At 57.2% G+C, this 26,264-nt stretch overlaps 2 protein-coding genes across 3 annotated transcripts; both read right to left on the bottom strand.

Annotated features, from left to right (window-relative positions):
• Positions 1 to 7,185: 7,185 nt before the first annotated feature.
• Positions 7,186 to 15,388, bottom strand: DOHH (deoxyhypusine hydroxylase). Of its 2 annotated transcripts, none has more exons than XM_075903275.2 (5): positions 15,279 to 15,388; positions 13,347 to 13,706; positions 11,763 to 11,839; positions 10,637 to 10,874; positions 7,186 to 8,963 (listed from the first exon to the last, which is right to left on the bottom strand). In XM_075903275.2, exons 2-5 carry the CDS (start codon positions 13,618 to 13,620, stop codon positions 8,647 to 8,649), a joined length of 906 nt encoding a protein of 301 aa, XP_075759390.1. In that variant the 5' UTR covers positions 13,621 to 13,706; positions 15,279 to 15,388; the 3' UTR covers positions 7,186 to 8,646. The 2 variants fall into 2 exon arrangements, with proteins under 2 accessions (XP_075759390.1, XP_075759388.1); XM_075903273.2 differs by having other exon boundaries at positions 15,171 to 15,325.
• A 4,461-nt stretch (positions 15,389 to 19,849) lies between these two features.
• Positions 19,850 to 26,264, bottom strand: LOC102454595 (uncharacterized). The gene is made up of 2 exons (XM_075903277.2): positions 25,903 to 26,264; positions 19,850 to 22,878 (listed from the first exon to the last, which is right to left on the bottom strand). Exons 1-2 carry the CDS (start codon positions 26,047 to 26,049, stop codon positions 21,760 to 21,762), a joined length of 1,266 nt encoding a protein of 421 aa, XP_075759392.1. The 5' UTR covers positions 26,050 to 26,264; the 3' UTR covers positions 19,850 to 21,759.

The following is a 26,264-nucleotide window of genomic DNA, read 5'->3' as shown; positions in this document are numbered from 1 at the left end:
GGACCCTGGCCAGCAAGCTGAGGATAATGGGCCGCACGGTGGCTGGACTGTCGGGCTCAACGAGTAGTGATTGTGGTGTCGTGTTGGCACCTTGCTGGTTGCTATCCTTGGGCGGTGGGCGGTGGGCGACCCCCACATGGCCCAGCAGGACAACTGCTGAGTCAAGTAGGCAAAAGACCCCCAACCTGTCCGCCCAGTTGAGAGCAGGGAGGGAGACAATAGGCAGGGGGCTTCGGGGGAAGGCAGCTGAAGTCTGGGACGCATGGGGAGAAGAGGCTACGCTGGGCCCTGGGGGTGACAGACCCCTAACCCTAGGGCCTGAGGCATCCTGGCCCTAGCCCCTGTAGCCACATCACGTATGGGCTGGGCTGTCTTCTGGAAAATCAATAAACCCCTCTCTGTTCTACTGGCTGGTGGAGACTGCTCGTGCTGCGACGGGGCTGCAGGACCGGGGGAACCCCGACGGCACCGCCACCGTGATCAATGGCTCCTTGGTGGTCGGTATCAAGCAGAGTGCCCCAGGGTCAGTGCTGGGACTGATTTGTTCAACATCCTCATTAATGATCTAGACGAGGGGTTGGGCTACTCCCTGAGCAAATTTGCGGATGACACTAAGCTAGGGGGAGAGGTAGCTACGCTGGGGGACAGGGATAGAGTCCGGAGAGACCTGGACAGATTAGAGGAGTGGGCCAAAAGAAATCTGATGAGGTTCAACAAGGACAAGTGCAGAGTCCTGCCTTTGGGACGGAAGAATCCCAAGCATTGTTACAGGCTGGGGACCGACTGGCTAAGCACCAGTTTGACAGAAAAGGAGCTGGGGATTAGAGTGCATGAGAAGCTGGATCTGAGCTAACCGTGTGCCCTTGTAGCCAAGAAGGCTAACAGCAGATTGGGCTGCATTAGGAGGAGCATCGCCAGCAGATCTACAGGAGTATTACGTCCAGTTCTGGGCCCCCCACTACAGAAAGGATGTGGACGCATTGGAGAGGGTCCAGCGGAGGGCAACCAAACTGATTCGGGGGCTGGAGCACACGACCTACGGGAGGCTGAGGGATTGGGGCTTGTTTAGTTGCAGAAGAGAAGAGCGAGGGGGGATTTGAGAGCTGCCGTCAGCTACCTGAGGGGGTTCCAGACAGGATGGCGAGAGGCTGTTCTCAGTGGGGGCAGAACGAGGAGCGATGGGCTCAAGTTGCAGTGGGGGAGCTAGGGGTTGGATAGCGGGAAAAACTCTTTCCCTAGGAGGGGGGGAAGCGCTGGGGGGGGTTCCCCAGGGAGGGGGGGAATCTCCGTCCCTAGAAGCTTGACAGAGCCCTGCCTGGGATGAATTAGTTGGGATCAGACCTGCTCTGAGTAGGGGTTGGACTTGATGCCTCCTGAGGTCTCCTCCAACCCTCATCTCCACTGGTTCTTGGCAGAGCAGCAGGGCCTCCATCCCGCAGGCCAGCACCCAGCAGGGGTGCAGGGAGCAGAGGCTGAGGGGTCACTGGAACTCCCTGATACTTGTCCTTCTGATGGATCCCTGGGGCTTTCCCTAACAATGGGGCCGGTAACTGCGACATCCTGCCCAAACTCCCCTCATGGCCCACATGGCCCCGCCTTCCCTCAGCCAGCCCAGGCCGCCTCGCCCGCCCTGCCCCAAATGGTTGCTCTGCGTTGCTGTGTGTCACCCATAGAGGTGGCTGCACGACACCAGCACTGGTGCTGTCTGTCCCCCAGCCACCCCCAGCAGCCCTCGCCCACAGCCAGCCTGGCACTGGCACTGAGGCTACAAACCAAGGGCTCAGTGAGCGCCAGCCTCCTCCCCAAGGCCTCCAAGTCCCTTGACGGAGGCTGCCCGGCTGCCACGAGTTGGGAACGGCTTCCAGCCAGAGCGGACGCAGGGCCTGGAGCAGATTATCTCGAGCTGAGAGAGGCCAAGTCTCTGCCCAGCATCTGAGTCACCCAAGCCACCTTCTAGGCCTGTGTCCCTGTGCTGACTGCTCACCCCCGCCCCGTGTCCCCCCCGCTGACTGCTCACCCCCGCCCCGTGTCCCCCCCGCGGACTGCTCACCCCCGCCCCGTGTCCCCCCCGCTGACTGCTCACCCCCGCCCCGTGTCCCCCCCCCCCACCCCCGCCCCGTGTCCCCCCCGCTGACTGCTCACCCCCGCCCCGTGTCCCCCCCGCGGACTGCTCACCCCCGCCCCGTGTCCCCCCCGCTGACTGCTCACCCCGGCCTGCCCCGTGTCCCCCCCGCTGACTGCTCACCCCCGCCCCGTGTCCCCCCCGCTGACTGCTCACCCCCGCCCCGTGTCCCCCCCGCTGACTGCTCACCCCGGCCTGCCCCGCCCCCCTCTGCTCCCCCTGCTCACTGCTCACCCCCTGCCCCGTCCCCCTGCTCACTGCTCACCCCCGCCCCGTGTCCCCCCCGCTGACTGCCCACCCCGGCCTGCCCCGTGTCCCCCCCGCTGACTGCTCACCCCCACCCCGTCCCCCTGCTCACTGCTCACCCCCGCCCAACGTCCCCCTGCTCACTGCTCACCCCCGCCCCGTGTCCCCCCCGCTGACTGCTCACCCCGGCCTGCCCCGTGTCCCCCCCGCTGACTGCTCACCCCCACCCCGTGTCCCCCCCACTGACTGCTCACCCCCGCCCAACGTCCCCCTGCTCACTGCTCACCCCCACCCCGTGCGCACTGCCCAGCACACCCAGCGTCCCAGGACGCTCACCAGTGAAGTCGTGTATCAGGTCCTTGATCAAGTGGCCCACGATGGCGTAGGCGACGCCCACCACGATCAGCGCTGCCATGAGCAGGTACAGCACGTAGCCGGGCAGGCGAACGGCATCCAGCGCTGGGGGCTTGTAGTCTGCATAGAGCATCTCCTCCTCCCCTGGGGTGTCCTGCAGCAAGGGCAGGAGCCCAGCCCCCATCAGGCGCGCACAGGCCAGGAGCCAGCCCCAAATGGCCTTCTTCAGAGCTGAGCCCCCCCCCCCCCCCCCGCCTGCCCCACTGAGCCCTCCTGATGTCCCGCATGGCCCAAGGCTGCCAGCTCTCGGCAGCCTGCCCACTGGGCCCCGTTCCTCCGGCAGCACCCGGCAGTGGCTCTGCGCTCGAGTCAGATCTCGCCAGGTGCAGCCCAGCATCCGCCAACTGGCCCCAGGGGAGTCCCCTGCCCTGCCCTGGGACTCGCAGCTCTGGAGCCGAGGCGACCAGGCAGGGAGCTGAAGAGCCCCGGGGTGCAGCTGGCATGAGGGGCACATCCCCCCAGCATTGTGGAGGGGGGTTCCCATCTGCCCCCCACACTCTCAGCCGGGTGGGACCTGCAAATTGTGCTCTGTTGGGCTCCAGCGCTCCCCAAGGCCTCTTGCTGCCCCCAGAGGGCCTGGACTGGGCTGAGCCAGGTGTGTGCATGAGGAGAGCAGTGAGGGGGCTGTCCAGATTGCACTCGACCTTCTCCCCGAGGCACGTCCCTCCAGCCCGCTCAGCGTAAGGGGATGCTGCCCCAGTGGCTCCCAGCCCCAGGCCAGGAGAGGAGCAGGTGGCTCAGGGCTTTGGGCTGGCCAGGCTTTGCCTTGGGTGTACCAGGAGCAGATGGGCAGGATCTAGCCACGTCCCACCCCCAGTGTCTGCCGCTGGCTGCACCAGCTCCAGGGCTCGGTGCCTCTGGAAATCTTACCCCAGGGAACGGCCGAGACGCTGCAGGGCTCTCAGGTGCCAGGCACATCTCGTGCTCTCAGGGCACGCCGCGGAGGGCTGGACAGCGCTGCTGCTGCCCTGTGGGAACTCACACAGCCCGGGAAGCAGGGCAGACGAAAGCCAAGCGCCCACAGCGCCCGGGAGGGGCAGCTGCCCCCAGGCTGAGTTAATCCCTCCCAGGCTGGAATCTCGGCGACAGATGGTGTGAGAGCGGCGAGGGACGTCCCTGCTCACACGCCCAGGGCTCTGGTCCCGGCACTGGGAGGGCAGGCAGCACAGCAGCTCTTTTGGGGGGGGGGGGGGTCTGGTGGAGGCAGCTAAAGGGCCAACACACCTGCCAGGGAAACTGAGGCCAATGAATCTGACTTCTTGGGTTTGGGTCTCTGCTGCCCCCTTGTCACCCCTACTCCCAACCCCCCCCCAAACAAAGGGGCTGGGCCTGCTCCCATGGTGGATCCTACTTTCGTGTCCAAGGCTGGCTCTCTGCAGGGTGAAGTGGGCTCTCCTATCTTCAATGGCACTGCCTAGCCATGCATGATCTAATTTGCATATGCATATTAACATGGTGAGGGCCAGAGGAAAAGTTTTGACCATTGTCCCCCTGGCCTGGCCCACCTGAAGACCAATTGCCCTCCCAAGCTGGTGCAAGGTGGATACCTGGGAGGTAGCCCAGCTAGTGCAGCCACCTCTGGGGCGGAGCGTGGCAGCTGCTGCGCAGTAAGGAATGACACTGAGACCTTGTGAGGTCTCTTTCAGCCCATGGATTCGATGCTGCTGCCCCAGACCTGAACACCCCAGTGGAAACCACAGGAGTCTGGGGAGCCGGCCCAGGTTGAAATGTGGCCGGGCCACACGCCAGAACTTGCCCTGTGGCTAACTCGGTGTTTGGGAGGCAGCGCTGCCAAGGGGCCAGGAACCAGCCAGGCCGGGTAATCCGGGGGGGAGTTCCAGCTGAGGGCTCAGCCGACTTCTCTTCTAGGGCTTCTCTCTCTGCCTTGAGCCTTCAGGCACCCTTGGGCTCTCCACGTCCCACCCCCCACAGAGAATCCAGGGGCCAGGACTCCTGGGTTCTATTCCCAGCTCTGCCCTGGACTCACCACATGACCTTAAGTGAGTCACTGCCCCTTTGTGCCTCAGTTTCCCCCGGCTGTATGGGAGTCATGCCAACAGCTCAGCCAGCGGAGTCATACCAGCTTCTGGCACCACCGCTCCCAGGTGCAGGGCACCCCCTGGGGCAGAGCAGCGACTGGGCTGTGCTGAACAGGCCCGTAATGTGACGCTGCCACCACGTGCCCTGTGTCAAAGTCCAAGCCGCTCAGGCAGACGTGGGAGACCAAGGTTCAAGTCTCTGGGCCTTCCCCAGCTCAGCCAGGCTCCTGGCCCCCTGGGCAAGAAAGGGTCGGAATCTCCCCCCGCCAGCCTCCCTGCGGACCACCACAGAGCCACACTTGAAACCTGCAGTAACAGAACTGCCTTCAGCCAGCCCCCGCCTGCCCACCGGCTCCACCCTGCCCACCCCATAGCCAGCCAAAACACAGCCCCTGCCCCAATGCCCAGCAACCCTCGCGGCCACAGCACATTCCTTTGCCAGTCTCTTGCCCGTCGGACACACGGTCTGCAGGGCTCTGCCAGCCCCCACTGCCCAGTCAGTGCATTGGCCCCGGGGGACAGGCTCCCTCCTCCCGCCCCAGCAGAGCTGCAGCCACATTAGTGGGTTTAGGAAATAAGAGGATTGAGGGAGGGTGCCTCATAAAGGGCTTTTGTGGAGGAAAAAGCATCTGTGAGCAAACCGGACACAGCTGCTGGCCTCCGCCGGAAAGCACCAGGGGAAAGCGAGGCTGGAGTTACCCCGGCGGCCACGCTGGGGATAGGGATGTAAGCGCCTAGTCGACTCCCGCTAAACAAGTGCTCATTGGATAGTCCAGCAGGAATTCGACTAGTCGCTCCCCCCCTTGCTGGCTCTATCAGAGAGAGGCAGCAAGGGGTGAGGGCAGGAGCCGGCTCAAAAGCTGGGTCCCACCCTCCTCTCCCCAGCACTGTTTCAGCAGGGAGCAGGGAGGCAGGGGCAGTGGGGATTGAAACAGTCCCGGCTGCGGACTGCGGGCGGCTCTTGTACATTTCAGTGGGGGAAATGGCAACACTTTCAAAAAAGCAAATGGAACATTAGAGTCATTAAAAGGGAGAGAGAATAAGACAGAGAATATCTTATTGCCTCTGTACAAATCCACGGTAAACCCACCTCTTGAACGCTGCGTTCAGATGCGGTCGCCTCATCCCAAAAAAGATCGATTGGCATTGGAAAAGGGTTAGAAAAGGGCAAGAGAAATGCTGAGGGGTTTGGAACAGGTCCCATATGAAGAGAGATTAAAAGGACTTGGACTTTTCAGCTCAGAAAAGAAGAGACTGAGGGGGGATAGGATAGAGGTCTATAAAAGCATGAGTGGTGTGGAGAAAGTGAATAAGGAAAAGTGATTTCCTTATTCCCACAATATAAGAACTAGGGGTCACCAAATGAAATGAATAGGCAGCACGTTTAAAACAAACCAAAGGAAGTTCAGAGTCAACCTGTGGAACTCCTCGCCAGAGGACGCAGTGAAGGCTAGAACTTTAACAGGGTTCAAAAAAGAGCTAGATAGATTCATGGAGGTTCGGTCCATCCATCAATGGCTATTTGCCTGGTGTCCCTGGCCTCTGTCTGCAGGTGGGCACTAGGGGAGGGATCACACGAGGATTACCTGTTGGGTTCCCTCCCTCTGGGGCCTCTGGCACTGGCCACTGTGGGCAGACAGGACACTGGCCTAGATGGACCTTTGGTCTGACCCCATCCGGCTGCTCTTATGTAGAGGCTCAGCGGGATAGCAAGTGCCCCCCTCATCAACTCATCGACGGAAATTCCATCGACTACTCAATTAGCCGATGAATGGAAATGTAACATCCCCAGCTGGGGATTACACAGAGTGCCCACGAGTGGCTGGTGACAGCAGCCGGCGCCCCCTCGCCAAGCACGCCGGTAAGCGGAGGGGGCAGAGAGGAGCCGAGAGGAGCCGAGGACGAACGGCAGGAAAGGCTGCGCTGCGACTCCCGATGGGCACAAGCCCAGGGAAGCGATCTCCACGGGGAACAATTCTTTAGTCCTGGGCTCCATCCCGCAGAGGGGCTGCCAGACACGTGGAGATGGGAAAGGCTCCATATTTACAGAGACCGTAATTAATCAGGGGGCGCTTTCCCAAGGGGCGGGCAGATCGTCTGTCCCTGTCATTTGCTCCCAGCTCTGTCCAAGACAGGACTCAGGGGCCGTGCGGGACAGGGCAGAGCCCAGAGGGCCCTTCCAGCCTTGGAATCCAGGAGAGCTGGTTTCCGGCAGAGCTCAGAGGCCACCGTGATGGGCACAGTCCCAGGCATATGTGTCCGACACTGCCCCCCTGCCCTAAACCCCATTCCCCACTCCCTACAGGCTGGGATGACTGTCTGCAAACTGCAGTGTGCCAGTGGGGCTGGGTTCAGGGGCCAGTGATGTCACAGGGAGCCGGGCAGCAGAGAACCAGGCCCAGCTAACCAGTCCAAGCTATTCTGCTGAGGCATGGGGCCCTGGGGGTTGGGGGCCCCCCAGCACCTGCCTCATTTGGCACCTGGGCAGTCAGCTGCCCCAGCCTTGTCCCATGGCAAAACCTTCCCCCAGCTCTAGGGTCCTGCCCCAACCCCGACTGCTCTTCCCTCTGCCTATGCATTATAAGGCCCCACACTCTTGCCTGGTCCAGGCAGGGACCTGCAGGGCTGCTGCCCCATGGTTCTCTGCCACCCCAATGCAGCAGCCTGCACCCCACTCTTCCCAAGGGCCACGGCCAGCAAGAGACCGGACCACAGGGGCCCTGGCAGGGAGCTAAGGCCCAGCAGGAGAGGCAGCATGGCTCTCTGGCTGCACAACTCCTGGAGGGAGACTAAGACCCAGCAGAGGAAGCCCACCCCCCCCCAAGTCCACTGCGTGACAGAGGCAGATCAAAGCCAGGTTTTACATCACTGCGTTTATTCCCAGCCCACGCACAAGCCAACGGCTGCGTCCGACAGGCCCCGCAGGCTCCGTCCATGCTCAGCAGCTGCTGCAAGAGTCTTATCCCCGAGGAGACTGCCCACCCCTAAAGGCACCAGCTTTGAAGCCTCCCTCCCCAGGAATGGATTGGATCCGGTTGGGAACCTGTGGCAGACGGGTGCAAAGCTCACCCTGCCAGCCCCTGCGCCCTGCACGCTCCCTCTGCTACACGCTGGCTGTGACCTACTGCTGGGAGACCCCATGGCAGGGCCATGAGGGGCCCCCGACCCCTCTGCCCACAGGCCAGGGCTCAGAGAAGGCAGCTGTAGCAGGGGTTAGCTGGGCCCTCACTGGCATGGGGGCATAGGGTCTGCCACCAGCGCCCGGGCCAGAGGGAAATGCTGCAGGGCAGCCCGGCGCTGTGCAAAGCCAGGCTTGTGCAAGGCCCAGAGCTCTCCTGCTCTCAGGCAGAGGGGCTGGGCCGAACAGGCAGAGGCTTTGGCTCTTGCTTGCTTGTTCCTGGAGTGACACGCAGGCTCCCCCGCTGTGAGGCGCCACCCGCAGGGCTGCAGCCAGGTCCCAAGCAGCCGCTACCTCCCGGGAGGCCCGCCAGTGGCGCACCAGGCTGGGCGGCATGAAGCTGCTGTAGAACCAGCCGCACCCCAAGCACCTCAGCGAGGCTCTGCCCTGGGCCCCAGCACAGACCCTGAAACCCCCCTCCTCACCCGGGCTTGGATCGGGGCTGCCAGCCCATCCCAGGGACCCCAAGAAACAAGCTGCCTGCTGGCCCCACCCAGGGCTCTGCGTGCGGACCCATGCAGATCTGGCTTCCTGCCCAGGGGCAAGCGGCTGTGCAGGGCAGGGCCGAATCCAGCCTTGGATCCCCCACCCAGGAGCTGCCCCCAGCACACACCCAGCTCCCCGCCAGGACCGGGGCAGGCCCCTGCTCAGCCTGAGGCCTGCAGCTTGCTCAGCCCGTCGGCGTACTGGAATTCGGGGCCGTTGGCGTAGGCGTACATGTCCAGGGCCACCTCGCAGCTCTCCCTCACCACCCGCTCCTCGTCGTGGGCAAACGCCCGCAGCGTCTCCAGGCAGGACCCCCCGGCGATGGAGCCCAGCGCCTCGGCACACTCGTGCCGCACCATGGGGTTCTCCGACACGCTCTCCAGCGCCGCCGTCAGCTGGGGCACGCAGGCCTCGTGCTGCATCTGGCCCAGGACAAAGCCGATCTCGTGGCGGAAGAGGGCGCTGCCGCACGCCAGGCCTGGGGAGAGCGGGAGGGTTGGAGCAGGTACGGCAAGGAGGTGCCCCAAAGGATTCTGGGATATTGGGCCCCACCCTCCCCACACACCTGGCACAGGGACACGACTGCTCACAGGCGGCCCAGAGCGAGCTGCGGGGGGGCTCGGCTGCTCAGAGGTTAAACACGGCAGGTGCAGCCCGGACCCTCCGGTTGGCAAGTTCAAGTTCAGGGGGAACAAGGGGGCTCAGCCAGGCTCTGCCGGGGCAACACCACAGCACCCAGGCCATGGACCCAGTCGGGAAGCTGGAACCATGTGTAGAGGGGAGCTGAGGGCCACTGAACCAAACAGTAAGCCCTGGGTCGGATGGAAACTCCTTCCAGACAGGGGGTGCTACAGCCCCCCCCCAAGTTCCAGCACCTTTGGACTCAGCGGCCCTGCAGGGGTCCCTCCGAGCGGGGCTAAGGCACAAGAGCTGGGGATGGGGGAGGCTCTTGCCTGATGCAGGCTTGGGCCTTCCAGGGCTGCCAGTGCAGCCTCCTCAGCACCAACCCCGCAGGAAGGGGCCCCATGGGGGGGCAGGTTCCGGGCAATGAGCCCCGAAGGTCTTTGCAGTGGATTTGGCTCAGCTCTGCTCATCCCTAGCGGGGTCAGACCTGCCTGGGGCCACAACCGGCCTGGCCTAGGCTCTGCAGGTCGGGCCCTCCTGCGGGCCTCTGCCCTTTGCATGCTGAACACCAGCAGCCGGACTGGGGGGAGCGGTGCCCTCTGGTGTCAGCTGTGGGTGCACAGATGGAAGCGCGGTGCCAGGGGCTGATCCTGGGGGTAAGTGGGTTCAGCTAGTGGGGGGAGGAGGCAGGCATGGCCCTAGAACAGCAGTTCTCAGCAAGGATCTCCCCAAAATGGGAAGGGCAGACCTGCCCCAGGAAGCTCTAGTGCCCACCAGAGGGGGCAGAACACAAGTGGAGCAGAGATTAGACTGTTCGGTGGCGATTCCCGACTCTGACCAGCCCGCGCTTTCTGAGAAGGCGTCAGGCACTGGCTGGACAAATAGAAAGAGTCTCAGCCCTGAAGGTTCCAAACCAACAGGGAGGGGAAACTGAGGCATGGAGCAGGGAAGTGATTTACTCCAGGTCACCCAGCAGGTAAGTAGCAGGGCTGGAATAGAGCCCAGGCCTCCGCAGTTGCAGTGTGGAGCTCTGCCCACTGGCCCACGCTGCCGGGCCCGCACAGGGAGTGGGGCCAGCCAAGGAGACAAGCTGTCCCCTTCCGTGGCCCTGGGTTCCAGCTGCACAGAGCCACTGTTGGCTGCAGTCTGGTGCCATGGAGGATCCTGAACTCTGACATGGTGCCCTGGGCCGGGGGGGGGGGGGGGGGGGGGGGGAGGGGGGAGGGACTGTGGGCTCTCCCATCCAGCAGGCAGGTGCAAAGGCTCCAGTGGGGCCGAGTGACAAGACGTGGGGGGGGGGGGGGGGCTCAGGGAGGGGCCACGTCTGCTCAGGGAGCGCTGTGAAAGGTGCCCTGTCCCTGGGTAGGTTAGGCACCACCTAGGGCGCCCCCTGGTGGATGATGCTGGGAACAGCAGGGATACAGTCCAGTGCTCTACCCCTCCTAGGGCACAGTAGTGCCCGCCGGCCCAGGGATCCCGGGGCAGATGGCGAGAAGCCAGAGCATCAGCCATCCAGGGCTCTCTCACCATCAGCCAGCGCCAGCGCCGCGGCCTTGCCCCCCACGTTCCTCAGGGCGAACATGGCGCGGTATCGATCGAACAGCGGGCGCGACTCGTCCAGCAGCGTCTCCCGCAGCTTGGCCACGTCCTTCTCCTCATCCGGGGGCGCTGGGTCCACAGAGAGGTAGGGGTTGGCGCTGGGGTCGTCTTTGTTCTTCTGCAGCCATTCAAGCCTCTTGACCGCCAGCTGGCAGGTCTCAGCTACCTGCGGCAGAACAGGGCAGAGACATCTTTGCTGGGGTCTCCTGGAGAAAGCAGAGTTCCACCAGCTAGGCAGCAGCATCTACTGGTCAGAGCACAGGACTGAGACTCCAGCTCCTGGCTCCATTCCCAGCTCTGCCACCGACACTCTGCAATACCACCCAGTCACATCCCCCTCTGTGACTCAGTTTCCCCACTGGTACAACAGCTCTGTTAAGCCTCACCCGAAAGGAGCAATAGCCCTGCCAGCACTCAAACACACAGCTCCGATCGTCTGCTTCCACGAGGTCTGGCTGTCCAGTGAGATTTACTAGGGCAGGAACCGTTTCTTCTTATGCCTTAGGGCAGGGTCACTGGGTCTTCCATGTACAAAGAACCCCCTACTGGGACCAGTTCAGTTCCTGGTTGACAGGATTCCCAATAGCAGTACCACCAGAGCTATGTATATTGAATGCCCCAGACAGGGCCCCTTCAGGGTGGGGAGAACCCGCACTGCCAGCAGGACTCGGGCTGTTATTCACACAGGCATGTCCACCCCTCAACAGAAGTCCCTCAGTGACTGCCAGCCTCACATTGCCACCTGGACACCCAGCAACACAACAGAGTCTAGCAGAGATCAGGCCCCCAAGGGGTCAGGCACTGGATGGACAAACAGGAAGAGTCTCTGCCCTGAAAGGTTGCAGTCTCAACAGATCAAGAGGAAGGGGAAACTGAGGCATGGAGCAGGGGAGTGATTTTCCCCAGGTCACCCAGCAGGTGAGTAGCAGGGCTGGAAATAGGGCCCAGGCCTCCGCAGTTACAGTGCGGAGCTCTTCCCACTGGCCCACACTGCTGGGCAGTACAATCCGCACCGACAGCTTCCAGTGGCAGGGGAAGGCAAAAGAAGCTTTACCTCAATCACCGGATCTGCTGAATAACGCCTCAGAACATCCAGTACCTGGGGGTTCCCGATGGCTCCCAGGGCTTCCCCTGGAACACAGAGCAAGGGCGCGGCTAAGCCAGCTCCTGGGGGCAGTGCTAGCAGAGGCAGGTCATTGCACTGGGAGCTTGGCTGTGCTGCAGTCCTCTTTACGGAGGCCTTGCCCCTCCCCTCGGGCAGGGGGACACAGCCCTGGCGCGCGCCGGGCTGCAGCACTCCTAAAGAGCGACAGCGAGTTCGGAAATGGGGAGGGAAACGCAGCACGCGGCGCTGTCCGAGGGTAGGAGGCAGCCTCGGGCCAGCGCCGAGGAGACGTCTGCCGCATCCCCCCACACAGCGAGTTCGGCATTGACCCTGGGGCCTGGATTCAGCGTACACACCCCCCCACATGGGGTCTGCTCTAAGGGTGTTAACTAATCGACTATCCGATAAGCAAATGCTTATCAGATAGTCAGTCAGTCGATTCCCCCTCTCTTGCTGCCTCTATCAGGCAGAGGCAGCAAAGGGGGGGAAGAGGGTACTTCAAAGCAGCAGCCTTGCACAGCTGAGCCGGGGACCAGCTGTGCAGTGCCCCTTTGAAACACTGGCAGCACCATGGAGCCTGAGGTCAGCTGGGAATTCCCCAGCTGATCCTGGGCTCAGCACAGCATTTCAGGGGAGTCCCCAGCTGACCCGGGCTTGTGGTGTAGTGTCAGTACCTTGCTGGTTGCTATGCTTGGGCTGTCTGGAAGCAGGCCCAGCAGGGGATACCTTGATGCCCCCAGGACAGTGGCCAAACCGGTTCTACGGGTTAAGGGAAGAGAGGGAACAAAGGAACTGTGTGTTGGGGGAGGGGCAGTCTTGGGCTGGAACCACGAGGGAGGGAGACTAAGGTTGCTGGGGCAGAGGGCTGGGGTGATGGACCCCTAACCCAAGGGGTCTGAAACATCCTGGCCCCAAATCCTGTAATCACACCATGTCTATGCTGTGCTGTATCCTGGAGGGGCATCCTCTATTCTATTGCTGGTGGAATCTGTTCTTGCTGCTATAGGGGTGCAGGATGGGGGGAACCCCGACTGCGTCGGCACAGGGCTCCATGGCTTTGAAATGCACAAGAGCCCCCGCCGAGGCACACTGCGTGCAGCCCAGCCAGCGGGACTTCCCACTGGCTCCAGGCTGCAGTGGGGGCTCCTGTACATTTCAAAGGAGGAATGCGGAAGTGCCTAGCCACTAGTTGAGTAGTTGATGGAAATTCCATCGACTAGTCAATTAACCGCAGTTTAACACCCTTAGTCTGCTCCACTGGGCACCTGGCTGTGCAGGGAAGTTGGAGCCGCCGTGCTCCCTGCATTGCCAGCCACTGCACGGGAGGGAGTTGGGAAGATCGCGCAGGGCAGCCCTGGGGTGCCAGCCAGCACAGAGCTGGAAAGAGGCTGAACTAGGAGAACGCCGACACAGGCACAAGCTGTGACTCTCAGCCCTAGCTTCACCATCCCTGTCCAGCTTGGGCTGGACCGGCAGGGGCCTCTAGGGAGTGGGAGCAGGCCAGACCCACGAGCCAGCAATGAGCTCTCATACCTGCTTCATGGCGCACCATGGGCTCCTGGCTGGCGTCCTGCAGCACGCGGACCAGGCAGGGGATGGCACGTTCGTCCTGCATCTGCCCCAGGCAGTACGCCAGCTCGTGCTTTAGGAGGGCAGACTCGTCCCCGAACGCCCGGCTGATCCAGTCGATGGCAGCGCGGCCGCCCACGTTGCGCAGGGTGAAGAGGGCTCGGAAGCGAGTCTTCAGGGGCTGCGTCTCATCCACCAGCGTCCGGCCAATGGCCTCCACTTCCTCCTCAGTCACCATGGCACCTGCGCACTGGGGGTCTCCGGCTCGCAGCAGCTTCTCTACTCCTCAGCCAGCAGCTCCCACGAACCAGGCGTAGCCAGCACCTGGCCACGGAAGAGAGGGGTCAGGACTCCAATACTCCGGGCTACATCAAACTCCACAGCCAGCCACGTTTTCACACATGCACTACCAGGGTTGTGTGGCTAGGACCAATGTCACTACTAATCTTTTCCATCCATGTGCAGTATAAATTTTTCTATGCACCAAGGGAGGTGTGAATGTGCACCACCAGAAGAAACACAAACCTAGCTGTGAGCACTCTGCTAATCAGCTGGGTGGCCCTGGAATCTCTCTTGAGCCACCCCACAAGCCCTCAGTGAACACCGGATGGGACACCACCGCTTGTTACAGTCATGTTTAACCCGTTTGTATCTGGGGGATGGGGGACTTTCTGTAGCATCCTCTCTATAACTCAAAAACCACCAGAGTTAACTTGTGTTAAAGCCCAATCACAAATTCAAGAGTCGACCTAGGATGTTTGCCAGTCAGGGAGCTAAGGCAGAACACAGGAGTGCAGACCTGCAGCAAGCACAGAGCAAAGACAGGGTCCCGGCTTGGCTTAGGGGAGCAGGCCTGGCCAAAGAGTTTTCAAGGCCCAAGGCAGCGCGAGTGAGCGGCCCTGGGTGGGCAGCCAAGAGCTGAGCAGCGTGGGGCCGAGCCACAGGGCTCCCAATCAGGGCAGCGAGTGAGCGGCCAGGTGGGCAGTGCTGGGAGCCGGGCAGCATGGGGTCCTAGGCAAGCACCTCACTCACCTTGCCCAAAGGCCAGGCCTGGAGGGGAGGCATGCTGGGAAATCAGAAGGGGAACTTATTACCCAGCTGGGGGTGGCGGGGGAGAGATTTTCCATGCCCAGGCAGAGCAGTAGGCACGGCCCCAGACACAGTCACCAGGGTCAGGCGGCAGACTCAGCCGCCCACATGGTGCAGGCGGCAGCGGGCTCAGAAACACACCCGGGGGATGTCAAATATCGGTGAATTCAACAGTCGATTCACCCCATGGATTCTTACCGGTTACTGGACTGTTCTATGGCCCCCAGGGGTGGGGCCAACAGCCAGTGTGCTCCCGGGGAGCCCCCTGGCAGCCGCCCACCTGCCTCTGTATCAGCTCCCCTGGCTGCCCCGCAGAGCAGGGTGCCCGCAGCCCCTATGGGGGGTCTGAGCCCCTAGACCCCTACAAGCCGGAACGGAGCCCCCGGCTGCTAACACTGGGAATGCAGAGCCGCAGCCGGAGGGTCCCTGCGGGAGCCGGGGCTGAGCGGGGCTGCAGGGTTGCCTGGGGGGGGGGCGTGTCCGCAGCTTGGCCCCTCGGTGAACGGAGCGCGCGGCGCGCCCCAGGCTCTCTGCAAAGCGCGGCCCCCGGCAGCATCCCCGGGGCGGACCGGCCCCCACGCAGCGCCCGGAGCTCGGCAGACACCCGTGCGCTGCCAGCCCCGCGTGGCCCCGAGCCCCCCCCCTGCGGGATCGCGGGGCCCCACGCGTGGGGGGGGAGCAGCTGGGCCCCGCACTCACCCGCCGGCTCACGGCGCGGCCATTGCTGCGCACACGGGCCACGCGCGGCTGGGAAGGGACCGAATGGAGGCGCCTCCCCCCGCCCGAGTGGGGAGTGGTACAACCCACCGGGCGCGGCGCGTCACGAGTGGGCAGGGCTCGCGCGCTCCTCGCCGCCAGCCCCGCCCTTCCGGCCCGTGACGCGTGGGGCGGGGCCACGTGGGGGGCGGGGCCTGCGTGGGGTGAGGCATGCCCAATCGCTGGAGCGAGCTCAGCTTTCCACGCCCACGCAAAACCACCGGGGTCTCCTGCCGGCTCCGCGCGCCTCGCAGCCACCCGCCATGCTCCTACCTCCTCTGCAGGCTCCTGGGCCAGCTGCCCCCCTCCCCGGTCTCCCTGCACCCCCAGTCTCCCTGCACCCCCACATCCCTCTGCACCCCCAGTCTCCCTGCACCCCCACATCCCTCTGCACCCCCAGTCTCCCTGCACCCCCACATCCCCCTCCTGCACCCCCACATCCCTCTGCACCCCCAGTCTCCCTGCACCCCCACATCCCTCTGCACCCCCGGTCTCCCTGCACCCCCACATCCCTCTGCATCCCCAGTCTCCCTGCACCCCCACATCCCTCTGCACCCCCAGTCTCCCTGCACCCCCACATCCCTCTGCACCCCCAGTCTCCCTGCACCCCAAATGCCAAAGCACCCTCTATTACTCTGCACCTCCAGGCTTCCTCCTACACCCCATTCCCCTGCACCCTGTTACCTTTAGTTCCCCTGCCTGGACCCCCATATCCCACTTAACCCACAAATTCCCTTCTGTGCCCTGGTAGGTTCCTGTCATTCCCCCTCCCACCTTACATTTCCCCCCACCCTGCTCCCTAATCATAGAGGGCAGAGGGAGCATTTCTCCTCTAAGGGCAGCCTGGCTTCAACCCCATTGGAAATAATGGACGTTCTCTGTAAGGATGTTACACTGCGGTTATCTGGCTAATTGTGTAGTCGATGCAATTTGTATGGACTTTACAATTAGTCAATAAGGACTGCCCTGCAGAGCCGCAGCAGGGGTAGCTGCTGGAGCTGGGATTCATGTGGGATTCAGGAGTCCTGGCTCCAGGAGCCACCCGTGCTCCAGCTCCGCATTTTAAATTTAGTAAGCCGTCAGGCTTTTAGTACATTTAAAATGCAGAAGCGCAGTATCCCGGATCAGCACGAGCTGCAACTGCTCAGTCCCAGCTCATGCTGAATCCAGCAGCCCCTGTTCATGGCAGCCAGCCCTGTCCACCACAAACGGGCTGCTTAGCAGCAGCAGCTCTGTCTGCGACGGGGGCCAGCTCCTTGCTGGGACTCCCACGGACAGGAACTGCTGCCGGAGCAGCCTCCCCTATCCCCCACTGCTGCCTTTGATAGAGGCGGGGGGGGGGAGAGGTGGCACCATGGAGATGGTGCTGAGGGAACCAGCTTTTAAGCTGGCTTCCCCCAGTACCAACTCCTGTTTCCTCCTCCCCGCCTCTCATAGAGGCAGCAAGGGGAGGAAGTGAGTAGTCGATACTCCAGTCGACTATTCGCTAACATCCTAGTTCCCTGCAATTGCCACAGGGAAATGGCAGCCATTATAACAGGCCAGGCTTTGACCTAGTGAGAGTAAAGAGAACTGCTTGCTTTAACTAAGGGCACGTCTACACTGCCTCTTTTTTGCGGAAGAGGCAATGCAAATGAAGTGCTCATTAGCAACTTCTTTCGCTTCATTTGCATATTATTTTCCATGCTTTTTGTGGATGAGGTTTTTGCGCAAAAAAAACCCCTTTTGCATAAGAACCCTATTGTTTCAGGTTGTCTGCAGACTCAGGCAGGCAACTGCTACATTTGGTTTATGTTTCCTCTGCATCCATAATTTTTATATTTAATGAAAGCTGAGACTCTAATTTCATAATATTGTTCAGGAGCTGGGGTCATAGGCCTGGGTCTAGTGTCTAGGTCTTAATCTAGCCCTACCTGTAATAAATATAAACAATACGTAGAGCCTTGTGTGGAGAAAAAAACTGTATCTGCATCCAATCTGCAAAAATGGTCTATGGGTGTAATGTGGACATCTATGGATTTGCAGAGCTTCAATAATAACAATTAGCACTTTTCATGCACAGATTCCTTTCCAGTGGATGGGGTTTTGTTATCCCTAACGTGCAGGAACAGTGGGGCACAGAGAACTTTGAACCAACATTTTCCAAAGTGGCCTCTGATTTCAGAAGCTTTTTTGTTGGTTCCCTCTTAAGGTACCACTGGCCTAATTTTCTGAAAAGTGCAAGTACCTAAAACTTCAGCGGAAAGTGGGAATACAGCATCTCTGAAACACCAGCCTCCAGAAAGTGAGACATTAAAAGTGAGTGTAGACTTTGAGGACAGTGACTTGCTAAGATCACAGTGAGAAGTGAGAATGGAATCAGTCTCCTTACACCTAGTCATCAGTGCTCTCTATTTTCCTTAGATCAGGAGTTTTCAACCTTTTCATTTGCGGGCCCCTAAAAACTTTCAAATAGTGGCATAAATTTCTTTGGAAATCTCAGAGTCATAGAGTTAGGAGGATCCACAAGGGTCATGTAGTATAACCCCTGCTAAGATGCAAGATTTCTTGCATCTAAACCATCCAAAATGATGCCGACATAGTCTGCAGATGCCCCCAGTAGTCTGTGGACAACAGGTTAAAAATCACTTGTCTAGAGGTTCCCAAAGATAGCCTCATATTAACTCCTGAGAACCTGAACATGAAAACTGACCACAAACCCAAGTGAAAATGACTAATCTGTGTTCATTGTCCAGGCCAAGAGAAAAGGAAACACACAGCAAGCTGTGCAAAGTAAATTGTTTAATTTCCAGATTTAATATGCTGACCTGTTAATACAATAATTGTATTTTCATTATAATGTTTAATTCAAAAGGCATTTGTGAAAAAAGGCAATTAAACCAATTAATAACTTATTAAAGTTGCTTCTTTCCTCCTGAAGGACCCCAGCCCTACAAACATCATCGGCTACTGCAGTTCACCCGCACAGTACAGCAGTTTAAGACAGGAAGTGAAGAAAGGAGCAGCTATAGACCTCAAATTATTATGCACATGCTTAATTTCAAACACAGATTGTTCCACTGAAGTTAACTTACTCAAATGCGTGTATACATATTTGCTGGATCAGGACCAGAGCCCTACTGATATGATGAATTCTTCAGCTGCTTAAAATGAGGGGAAACAATTCACTTACACATTAGGACCTGGATTCTGGTCTCAGGAGCCCCGATTTTACACTGAGGAAATTGACTGCAGTGGAATTACTCCAGATTCCCACCAGCGTAACAGGGATCCAACTCTAGCTCTGTATAATACAGTTACATATTGCAATCCATGTGGCATGCTCTGATACGAGCAGTATGTCAAGGGGATGGTTTAATAGTCTCACGCTCAAGAGAGAAATACCAGACCTACCTGCAACCATAGCTTCAAATTTCCCCTACTTTGACTCAGCCCCTGATACCTCCCAAGGCAGTGACATCCATTTCTATACAATTTACTGTATGGCTGCGTCTAGATTGGCAAGTTTTTTCGCAAAAGCTACTGCTTTTGCGGAAAAACTTGCCAGATGTCTACACTAGCTGCTTGAATTTCCACAAGAACACTGACGATCGCATGTAAGATTGTCAGTGTTCTTGCGGAAATGCTATGCTGCTCCCGTTTGGGCAAAATCCCTCTTGTGCAAATGCTTTTGCGCAAGAGGGCCAGTGTAGACAACGCAGTATTGTTTTGCGCAAAAAAGCCCCGATCGTGAAAATGGCTATCGGGGCTTTCTTGCACAAAACTGCGTCTAGATTGGCACGGACGCTTTTCCGCAAAAAGTGCTTTTGCAGAAAAGCGTCCCTGCCAATCTAGACGCTCTGTTCCGAAAATGCTTTTAACGGAAAAACATTTCCATTAAAAGCATTTGCGGAAAATCGTGCCAGTCTAGACGTAGCCTTTATGCTTGTGTCTTTCAAAGACCTTAAAAATTAGATCTTACTTGCTCTTGTTGGGCATTGGAGATCCCCTGGCACTATTTGCAAAATGAACAGGTTTGTCTAATGTCCTTGGCTAAAATCATATCTCAGATTCATTGTGTTGTGCGCAGGTGGACTGCTACCCTTCCCCCACTGCCCCAGGTGATGGTCGTTGCATCTGAAGCTTTTCTGGGACAGGCAGAGTCTTGGGGTGACTTTGGGGAGCCCCAAGAGACGCCCTCTTGCCTGCTGATGCAAACCTAGCAAGTTTAGGTGGAGAGGAGGAAGCTGTGCAGTGTGAGATTCAGGACTTTGGGGAAGGAAGTAAAGTGCGGGAGGAGTGCTGGAGTTTTCACTGAACTGAACAGACCAAAGATCCATAGAGTTAAAGGCGCAAAGGAACCATTAATTCTCTGAATCTCCTGTACGTCACAGGCTATGTAATTTACCCAGTTACCCCAACATTATACCTAATCGCGTGTATTAACCTAAAGCATCTCTTCCAGAGAGGCATCCAATCAAGGCTTCTTTGACTCAAAGGCAGTAAGCTCCCACCCCTGTGGTTCATAAAGAACTGGTCAGATGCCTGGATTCTTCTACCCTCGTCTTGCAATGTCCAGACTTCGTTAGCCACTCAAATAGCATGCACATCAGGACCTCTGCCAGGGATCTATTTCAGAACGGGGAGGGTGGGTGGGGCTCTGTGGCCTGCAATGTGCACATCAGATGAGAGGATCATCCCTATGGCATTCCATCCCTATGGCGCTTGCTGCTGAGGCTGCCCACGTGGGTGCCACTATATACCAGCAGTAATAGTAACACTGGGATGAAGGCTTCCTGTCTGCTGAACTGAGATCCTTCTGACCTTAAAGTCTGTGAGTAGATAACTATCCAGCCTCATCTTAGAAATCAAAGACTCCAATCCTGGAGGCATAAGGCTTGGGCTCAGTGGGTCTGTCGATGCAGGCAGGAATAAGTGTATGTGTAACGCTTGGGAGGTTGGGGCCATAGATAGGCAGAGTGTAGTTACCTAGATTGGCATTTGTCTGGGTACTCAAGCTAATGTCCCTGCTATATTCACACCCCTTCAAGATGCACTAAAAGGCCATAGATATTACTAAAGTTCCAAATTCTCTTTTTCAGATTGTAGGAGTAAAACACTAGATTTCCACAAAAAAGTGAGTTCTTGACAGCAGGCACAAGCGTGGAGGTATGAAAATAGCTGATTATATAAGTGTGTCCCCAGGAATGATGATGCTAGACAGTGCAACAGACAAAACAGGAGACGGGTGTTAGCAGAAGCAGAGCCACATCAGAGGTGTGCGACTAAGCTCAGCTCTGAGGTGAATGGGGGTCACTCTTCTGAAGGCAGTGAAGTCGTACTCAGCAGGGCCCCAGCTGAATCTGGTCCATGGCGCTGAGTTTGCTGTTATTTCCTTCATCATGTGATTTCACCTGGAGGCAGCATCTCTGAAGAGGTTCCGCCATGCCTGGCACATACCTTTCTGGAAAATCATGTACTTCCTAAAGCGACCCTCGGGCTTGTGTTACCCACTGCCATCTCGGTGCCTGTGCTCCTGAAGCAGCCCAGCCTAGAGAGCTGCAACCACGTGCCCAGGCTGTACAAGTCTCCTCAGCGCAGACTCACCAACATGCCTCAGCACTAATTAAGAACTTCCACCTCAGGCTGGCAAGGTAATTCAGCCAGCCAAGGGACATGGCGGTAGTGCGGAGTAGTGGGGAGGGCACTACCTGGGTGCCTTGACTCCTGGATTCTAACCCCAGCTCTGCTGCTGGCCTCTGGCAAGTCACTTGCCCTCTCTGTTTTCCATCCTACACTGGGCGCATCTTGCCTGTGCGGACAGTGAGCTCATCAGGGCAAGGACTGGTGTCTCAGGGTCAGGGGCCCCGTCCTCGGCTGGGACCTCCAGATCCTATTGTGAGTCAGACAACCATGCCAATTCCATCCTTTGGCCTTTCTGCTGACGTGTTTCCAGAGCATCCATCCCTATGGCGCTTGCTGCTGAGGCTGCCCACGCGGGTGCCACTATATACCAACAGTAATAGCACTGGGATGAAGGCTAAACTGAGATCCACCCACCTTTTCACACTGACCACTGAAAGCTCATCAGATGGCAACTTTCAGCCATGGCTGGCTTCATACCCCTTTCCCAAACACCTTGAGCTACAGAGCCTGATTTATTCTTAAAGAAAGCAAAAAACTGTGGAGTCCTCTTTTTGTCCAATCCTAGACCTCCTGTTTTATTTACATCTCACAGACAATGTCACAAGATGATCTAAATCCTGGCAGATTACAAAGGCATGAAATCCAACCCACCGCCAGACTAACATCAAGGGAATGAGTGCTTTAGCACAACACGGCTGACCTCCTCTGAACTGGAACTGGAGGCTGAGCTGGGAAGGGCTGACTCCTTACCAATCTCCGAAGCCAGCTTCATTCCTGAAAAGGCTTTGCAGTATGTGACAGTGCACTGTCCCCATTCAGGAGCCTTTGATTGCTGGGGCAACATTAGATGTGGTAGCGTTAATGAAAGTTTCAGAGCTGAGGAGCATATGGCATTGCTTTGTAGCAATCAGCCTTCACCGTAGTTTTCAAAGTAGCCACACATCAGTTCTCGCACTTCCTCCGCACTGCTGTCGTCCATGGACATGGGCACAGGGTGGCAGGGCTTTGGAAACTCGGAGGGCTCTATAACTTCCAGCCACTCATCATTGAAGGGACTGTTGTGCGCCTCACACACGTTGTGCAGGATGCAACAGGCAAGTATGACCGTGGGCAGCAGGTCCAGGCTGCAGTCATCGCATTTCAGGAGGAACTGCCAGCGGGCTTTAAGGCGCAGGAAGGCATTCTCAATCACGCTGTGGGCCCGCTTCAGGCGATAGTTGAATTGAAGCTGCTGTGGAGTGAGGGTGCCGTCTTCCGGGTAAGGCTTAAGGATCCAGTCCCGTAATGGGTAAGAGGCGTCTCCCAAAAGGACGTACTTTTGTGTCCTCCCCATGAAATGTTTCGGGGGAGTTGGGAAGAGGCAGCCCTCCCTAGCTAACACCCACAAACTGGAGTTCTCCAGGACGGTGCTGTTCTCCATACTGCCAGGGAAACCAGCGCAGATGTCCCAGAACTGACCCAGCCCATCCACCGTCGCTTGTGTGAGGACCGAATGCCTGCCCTGGCTGTTGCAGTAGTTGGTGCTGAGGTGTGCAGGGGCATGGATAGAGACATGGAGGCTGTCCAAGGCACCAATGCAGTGTGGGAATCCCCAGCGGGTACTGAAGATCCGCACCATGTTCTCCAGCTCCTTTTCACTGGGCAGCCGGAGGTAGAGTGGCTTCAGCAGCAGCACAACAGCATGACTGACCTCCTTGACACAGTTCTGCACTGTGGAGGGGCCCACCCCAAAGAGGGGGCTGATTGTCTGGTACTCTGCATTGGTAGCCAGGTGCCAAAGGGCCACAGCTACACGCTGCTCCAGAGGCAGCACTGGGTGGGGCTGGCCACTCTGGTAGGACAGCTTGGGTCGCAGCAGGTTGCAGACATAAAAGAAGGTCTCCTTGGACATTCGGAATTTCTCCAGCCAGTCCCGTGGCTGAAAGTCTTTCAGGACTACCCGTTCCCACCAGTCAGCATTCCGGAAGCTGGGCCACGCCCGGGGGTGGAAGTAACAGCTGGATCTCCTCCGGCGGGCAATCAGCAGCTGAAATTTGACAATCGCAGGTATGAAGCAGGAGACGTGCATGTTGGACTATGACAATGCTTAGCATTTCTACAGCATTGCATCTACAGACACCCAGCCTGCTACCCTGTTAGTCACTGAATTGGCTTTGGAGCTCAGTCATCCCTGGCACTTGCTGGCAATATACTGTATTGGCATGTCTACATGAATGCCAAGCTAATACTAAATGGGATGAGTATGTGGCTTAGTAGGTAGAGCACTGCCCTGGGACTCTGGATATCTCATTTCTATTCCTAGGTCTACCACTGACCTGCTGGGTGACTTTGAGCAACTCATTTTCCCCATCTCACCTCAGTTTCCCTACCTGTAAAATGAGAACAATGATATTGACCTTCTTCGTAAAGCACTTTAAAATCTATGGGCAAGAATCACTCTATAAGAGCCAGGTATTATTATCTGTACCAGCTTGCTACCAATGTGTGTCAAAAGCCTGTGAGATGTTAAAGCAAAATGCAGGACAATGTAGCACTTTAAAGACTAACAAGATGGTTTAATAGATGATGAGCTTTCGTGGGCCAGACCCACTTCCTCAGATCAAATAGTGGAAGAAAATAGTCACAACCATATATACCAAAGGATACAATTAAAAAAATGAACAAATATGAAAAGGACAAATCACATTGCAGAACAGGAGGGGGATGCGGGGGGAAAGGGGGGAGGAAGGAAGGTAAGTGTCTGTGAATTGATGATATTAGAGGTAGGGAGAGTGGGATGTTTGTGAGTTAATGGTATTAGAGGTGATAATTGGGGAAACTATCTTGGTAATGGGTGAGATAGTTCAAGTGTTTGTTGAGTCCTTTTTGGAAAGTGTCGAATTTTAACATGAATGACAGTTCAGAGGATTCCCTTTCAACACATCCTATGCCTCTTTCTATGCAACTCCCTTAGCCCGGGCCCCCAAAGAGCCACTTCTGGGAGGCACCACAGTCGCTGCTCACCAGCACACAGCAATAATGCACACCAGTGAGGCCAGGCTGTGAAACACACCACTGCAGCCAACTCTGGGTGACACTCAGAATTTCTCTTCTGCAGAAAATTCAGACAAATTGGAAATGTTTTGTTCCGAATGGGGACAAAAAGTCTAAGTGTTCCACAGAATGAACTCGCAGGGGAAAATCCCATTTTGGGTCAATTGCAATGTTTCAATTTTTCCACATTTTTTACATTTTATTTTTGTTTTAACATAAGAACATAAGAACATAAGAACGGCCGTACTGGGTCAGACCAAAGGTCCATCTAGCCCAGTATCCTGTCTACCGACAGTGGCCAGCACCAGGTACCCCAGAGAGGGTGGACCGAAGACAATGATCAAGCGATTTGTCTCCTGCCATCCCTCTCCAGCCTCTGACAAACAGAGGCCAAGGACACCATTTTATCCCCTGGCTAATAGCCATTTATGGACCTAACCTCCATGAATTTATCCAGCTTCTCTTTAAACTCTATTATAGTCCTAGCCTTCACCGCCTCCTCTGGCAAGGAGTTCCACAGGTTGACAACACGCTGTGTGAAGAAGAACTTCCTTTTATTAGTTTTAAACCTGCTACCCATTAATTTCATTTGGTGTCCTCTAGTTCTTCTATTATGGGAACTAATAAATAACTTTTCTTTATCAGCCCTCTCCACACCACTCATGATTTTATAGACCTCTATCATATCCCCCCTCAGTCTCCTCTTTTCTAAACTGAAAAGTCCCAGTCTCTTTAGCCTCTCCTCATATGGGACCCATTCCAAACCCCTAATCATTTTAGTTGCCCTTTTCTGAACTCTTTCCAAGGCCAAAATATCTTTTTTGAGGTGAAGAGACCACATCTGTACACAGTATTCAAGATGTGGGCATACCATAGTTTTATCCAGGGGCAGTAAGATGTTCTGGGTCTTATTTTCTATCCCTTTCCTAGTAATTCCTAGCATCCTATTTTTGACCGCCGCTGCACACTGTGTGGAAGTTTTCAGAGAACTGTCCACGATAACTCCAAGATCTCTTTCCTGATTTGTCGTAGCCAAATTAGCCCCCATCATACTGTACGTATAGTTGGGGTTATTTTTCCCGATGTGCATTACTTTACACTTATCCACATTAAATTTCATTTGCCATTTTGTTGCCCAATCACTCAGTTTGGTGAATTCGGAACATTCGGGCTTAATCATTATTTTTAAATTGGACGATAAACCAAAACAATAATTGGTGACTGGTACCCTAGCTGGGTTGGCATTAGAACTGGCCAATCCAATGGGTAGCTGGTTGGTAATTATAGGATGAAATAAGCCATGAAGCTACCAGATTGAAGGCAGTAAGAAGTATTCTCGGCCCCACGGTCCTGGCTGAGAATTAGACCCCCTTCCCTCCCCTCCATCCCCCTTCTGTTCTGAAATTTGATTTGTCCTTTTCATGTGTGTTCATTTTTTTAAATTGTATCCTTTGGTATGTATGGTCGTGACAATTTTCTTCCACTGTTTGATCTGAGGAAGTGGGTCTGGCCCAGGAAAGCTCATCACCTAATAAACCATCTTGTTAGTCTTTAAAGTGCTGCATGGTCCTGTTTTTTGTTTCAGCTGCACCAGACTAACACGGCTACATTTCTACCACTAGACTGGGGGGGGTTGCTTTCCTTTTGTCTGCCTCAGCCCGTTTTCTAGGACTGTGTGGCTGGCAGGGGGGAGTTAAAAGCGATACATTATGACCCTCCCAGATTTTCCTCCATTCTCCTTTTCCCCTCTGCACCCCCATTCCCTTTCTCACATCTTTGTGCTCCCTCTCCCCTTCCAACCCGATCCTTATTCCTCTCCCCCGTCCTCCTGCCACCCTTGGGTCTCCTCCTCGGTTTGAGCGCACAGCGGCCTGTCCGCATGATGAGTCCTTCTCATAGCTCAGTGCGCTTCCGGTGACCCCCTCCCGCAGCTGGCCACAGCTGCATCCTCCCTGCTGCGCCCAGGCTGCCGAGCGCAAAGTGCCCAACACGCGCGTCTGCCCGCAGCGAGTGTTACCGTCATGAGTCTCTTCTGCCTCTGCGTGTAATACTGCCGGAGCCAGGCCGTGCGCTGCGTCTCGTCCCCCCGGCCGGCCATCTCCCGCGGGGGGGCGGCCCTCCTTTTCATCAGCAGGTACAGCAAGAGCAGCCAGGACTCCTGCATTTTCAAATCCAGAGCCCGACCTCCGCAGGAAGTGAACGGGCTGCGCAGTTGCTGGGGTCACCGCGTGGCCAAGGAACACAAAGGCGAGGAAGGAAAAGCCGTCTTGCAAGCGGAGCTCCATCTACTGGTCCTCTTACCCCGCCAGAGACCGGTCCGTAGAACAGCAGAAATGACAGGCACGCTGCTCAGCCTCCTCTGTTAAAACAGAGAACGTC

This window comes from Pelodiscus sinensis, chromosome 32 (genome assembly GCF_052426305.1).
Source record: "Pelodiscus sinensis isolate ZL-2025 chromosome 32, ASM5242630v1, whole genome shotgun sequence".
Lineage (NCBI taxonomy): Eukaryota > Metazoa > Chordata > Testudines > Trionychidae > Pelodiscus > Pelodiscus sinensis.
The sequence above is the reverse complement of the archived record's forward strand: the minus strand, read 5'-3'. Positions and strand labels throughout refer to the sequence as shown.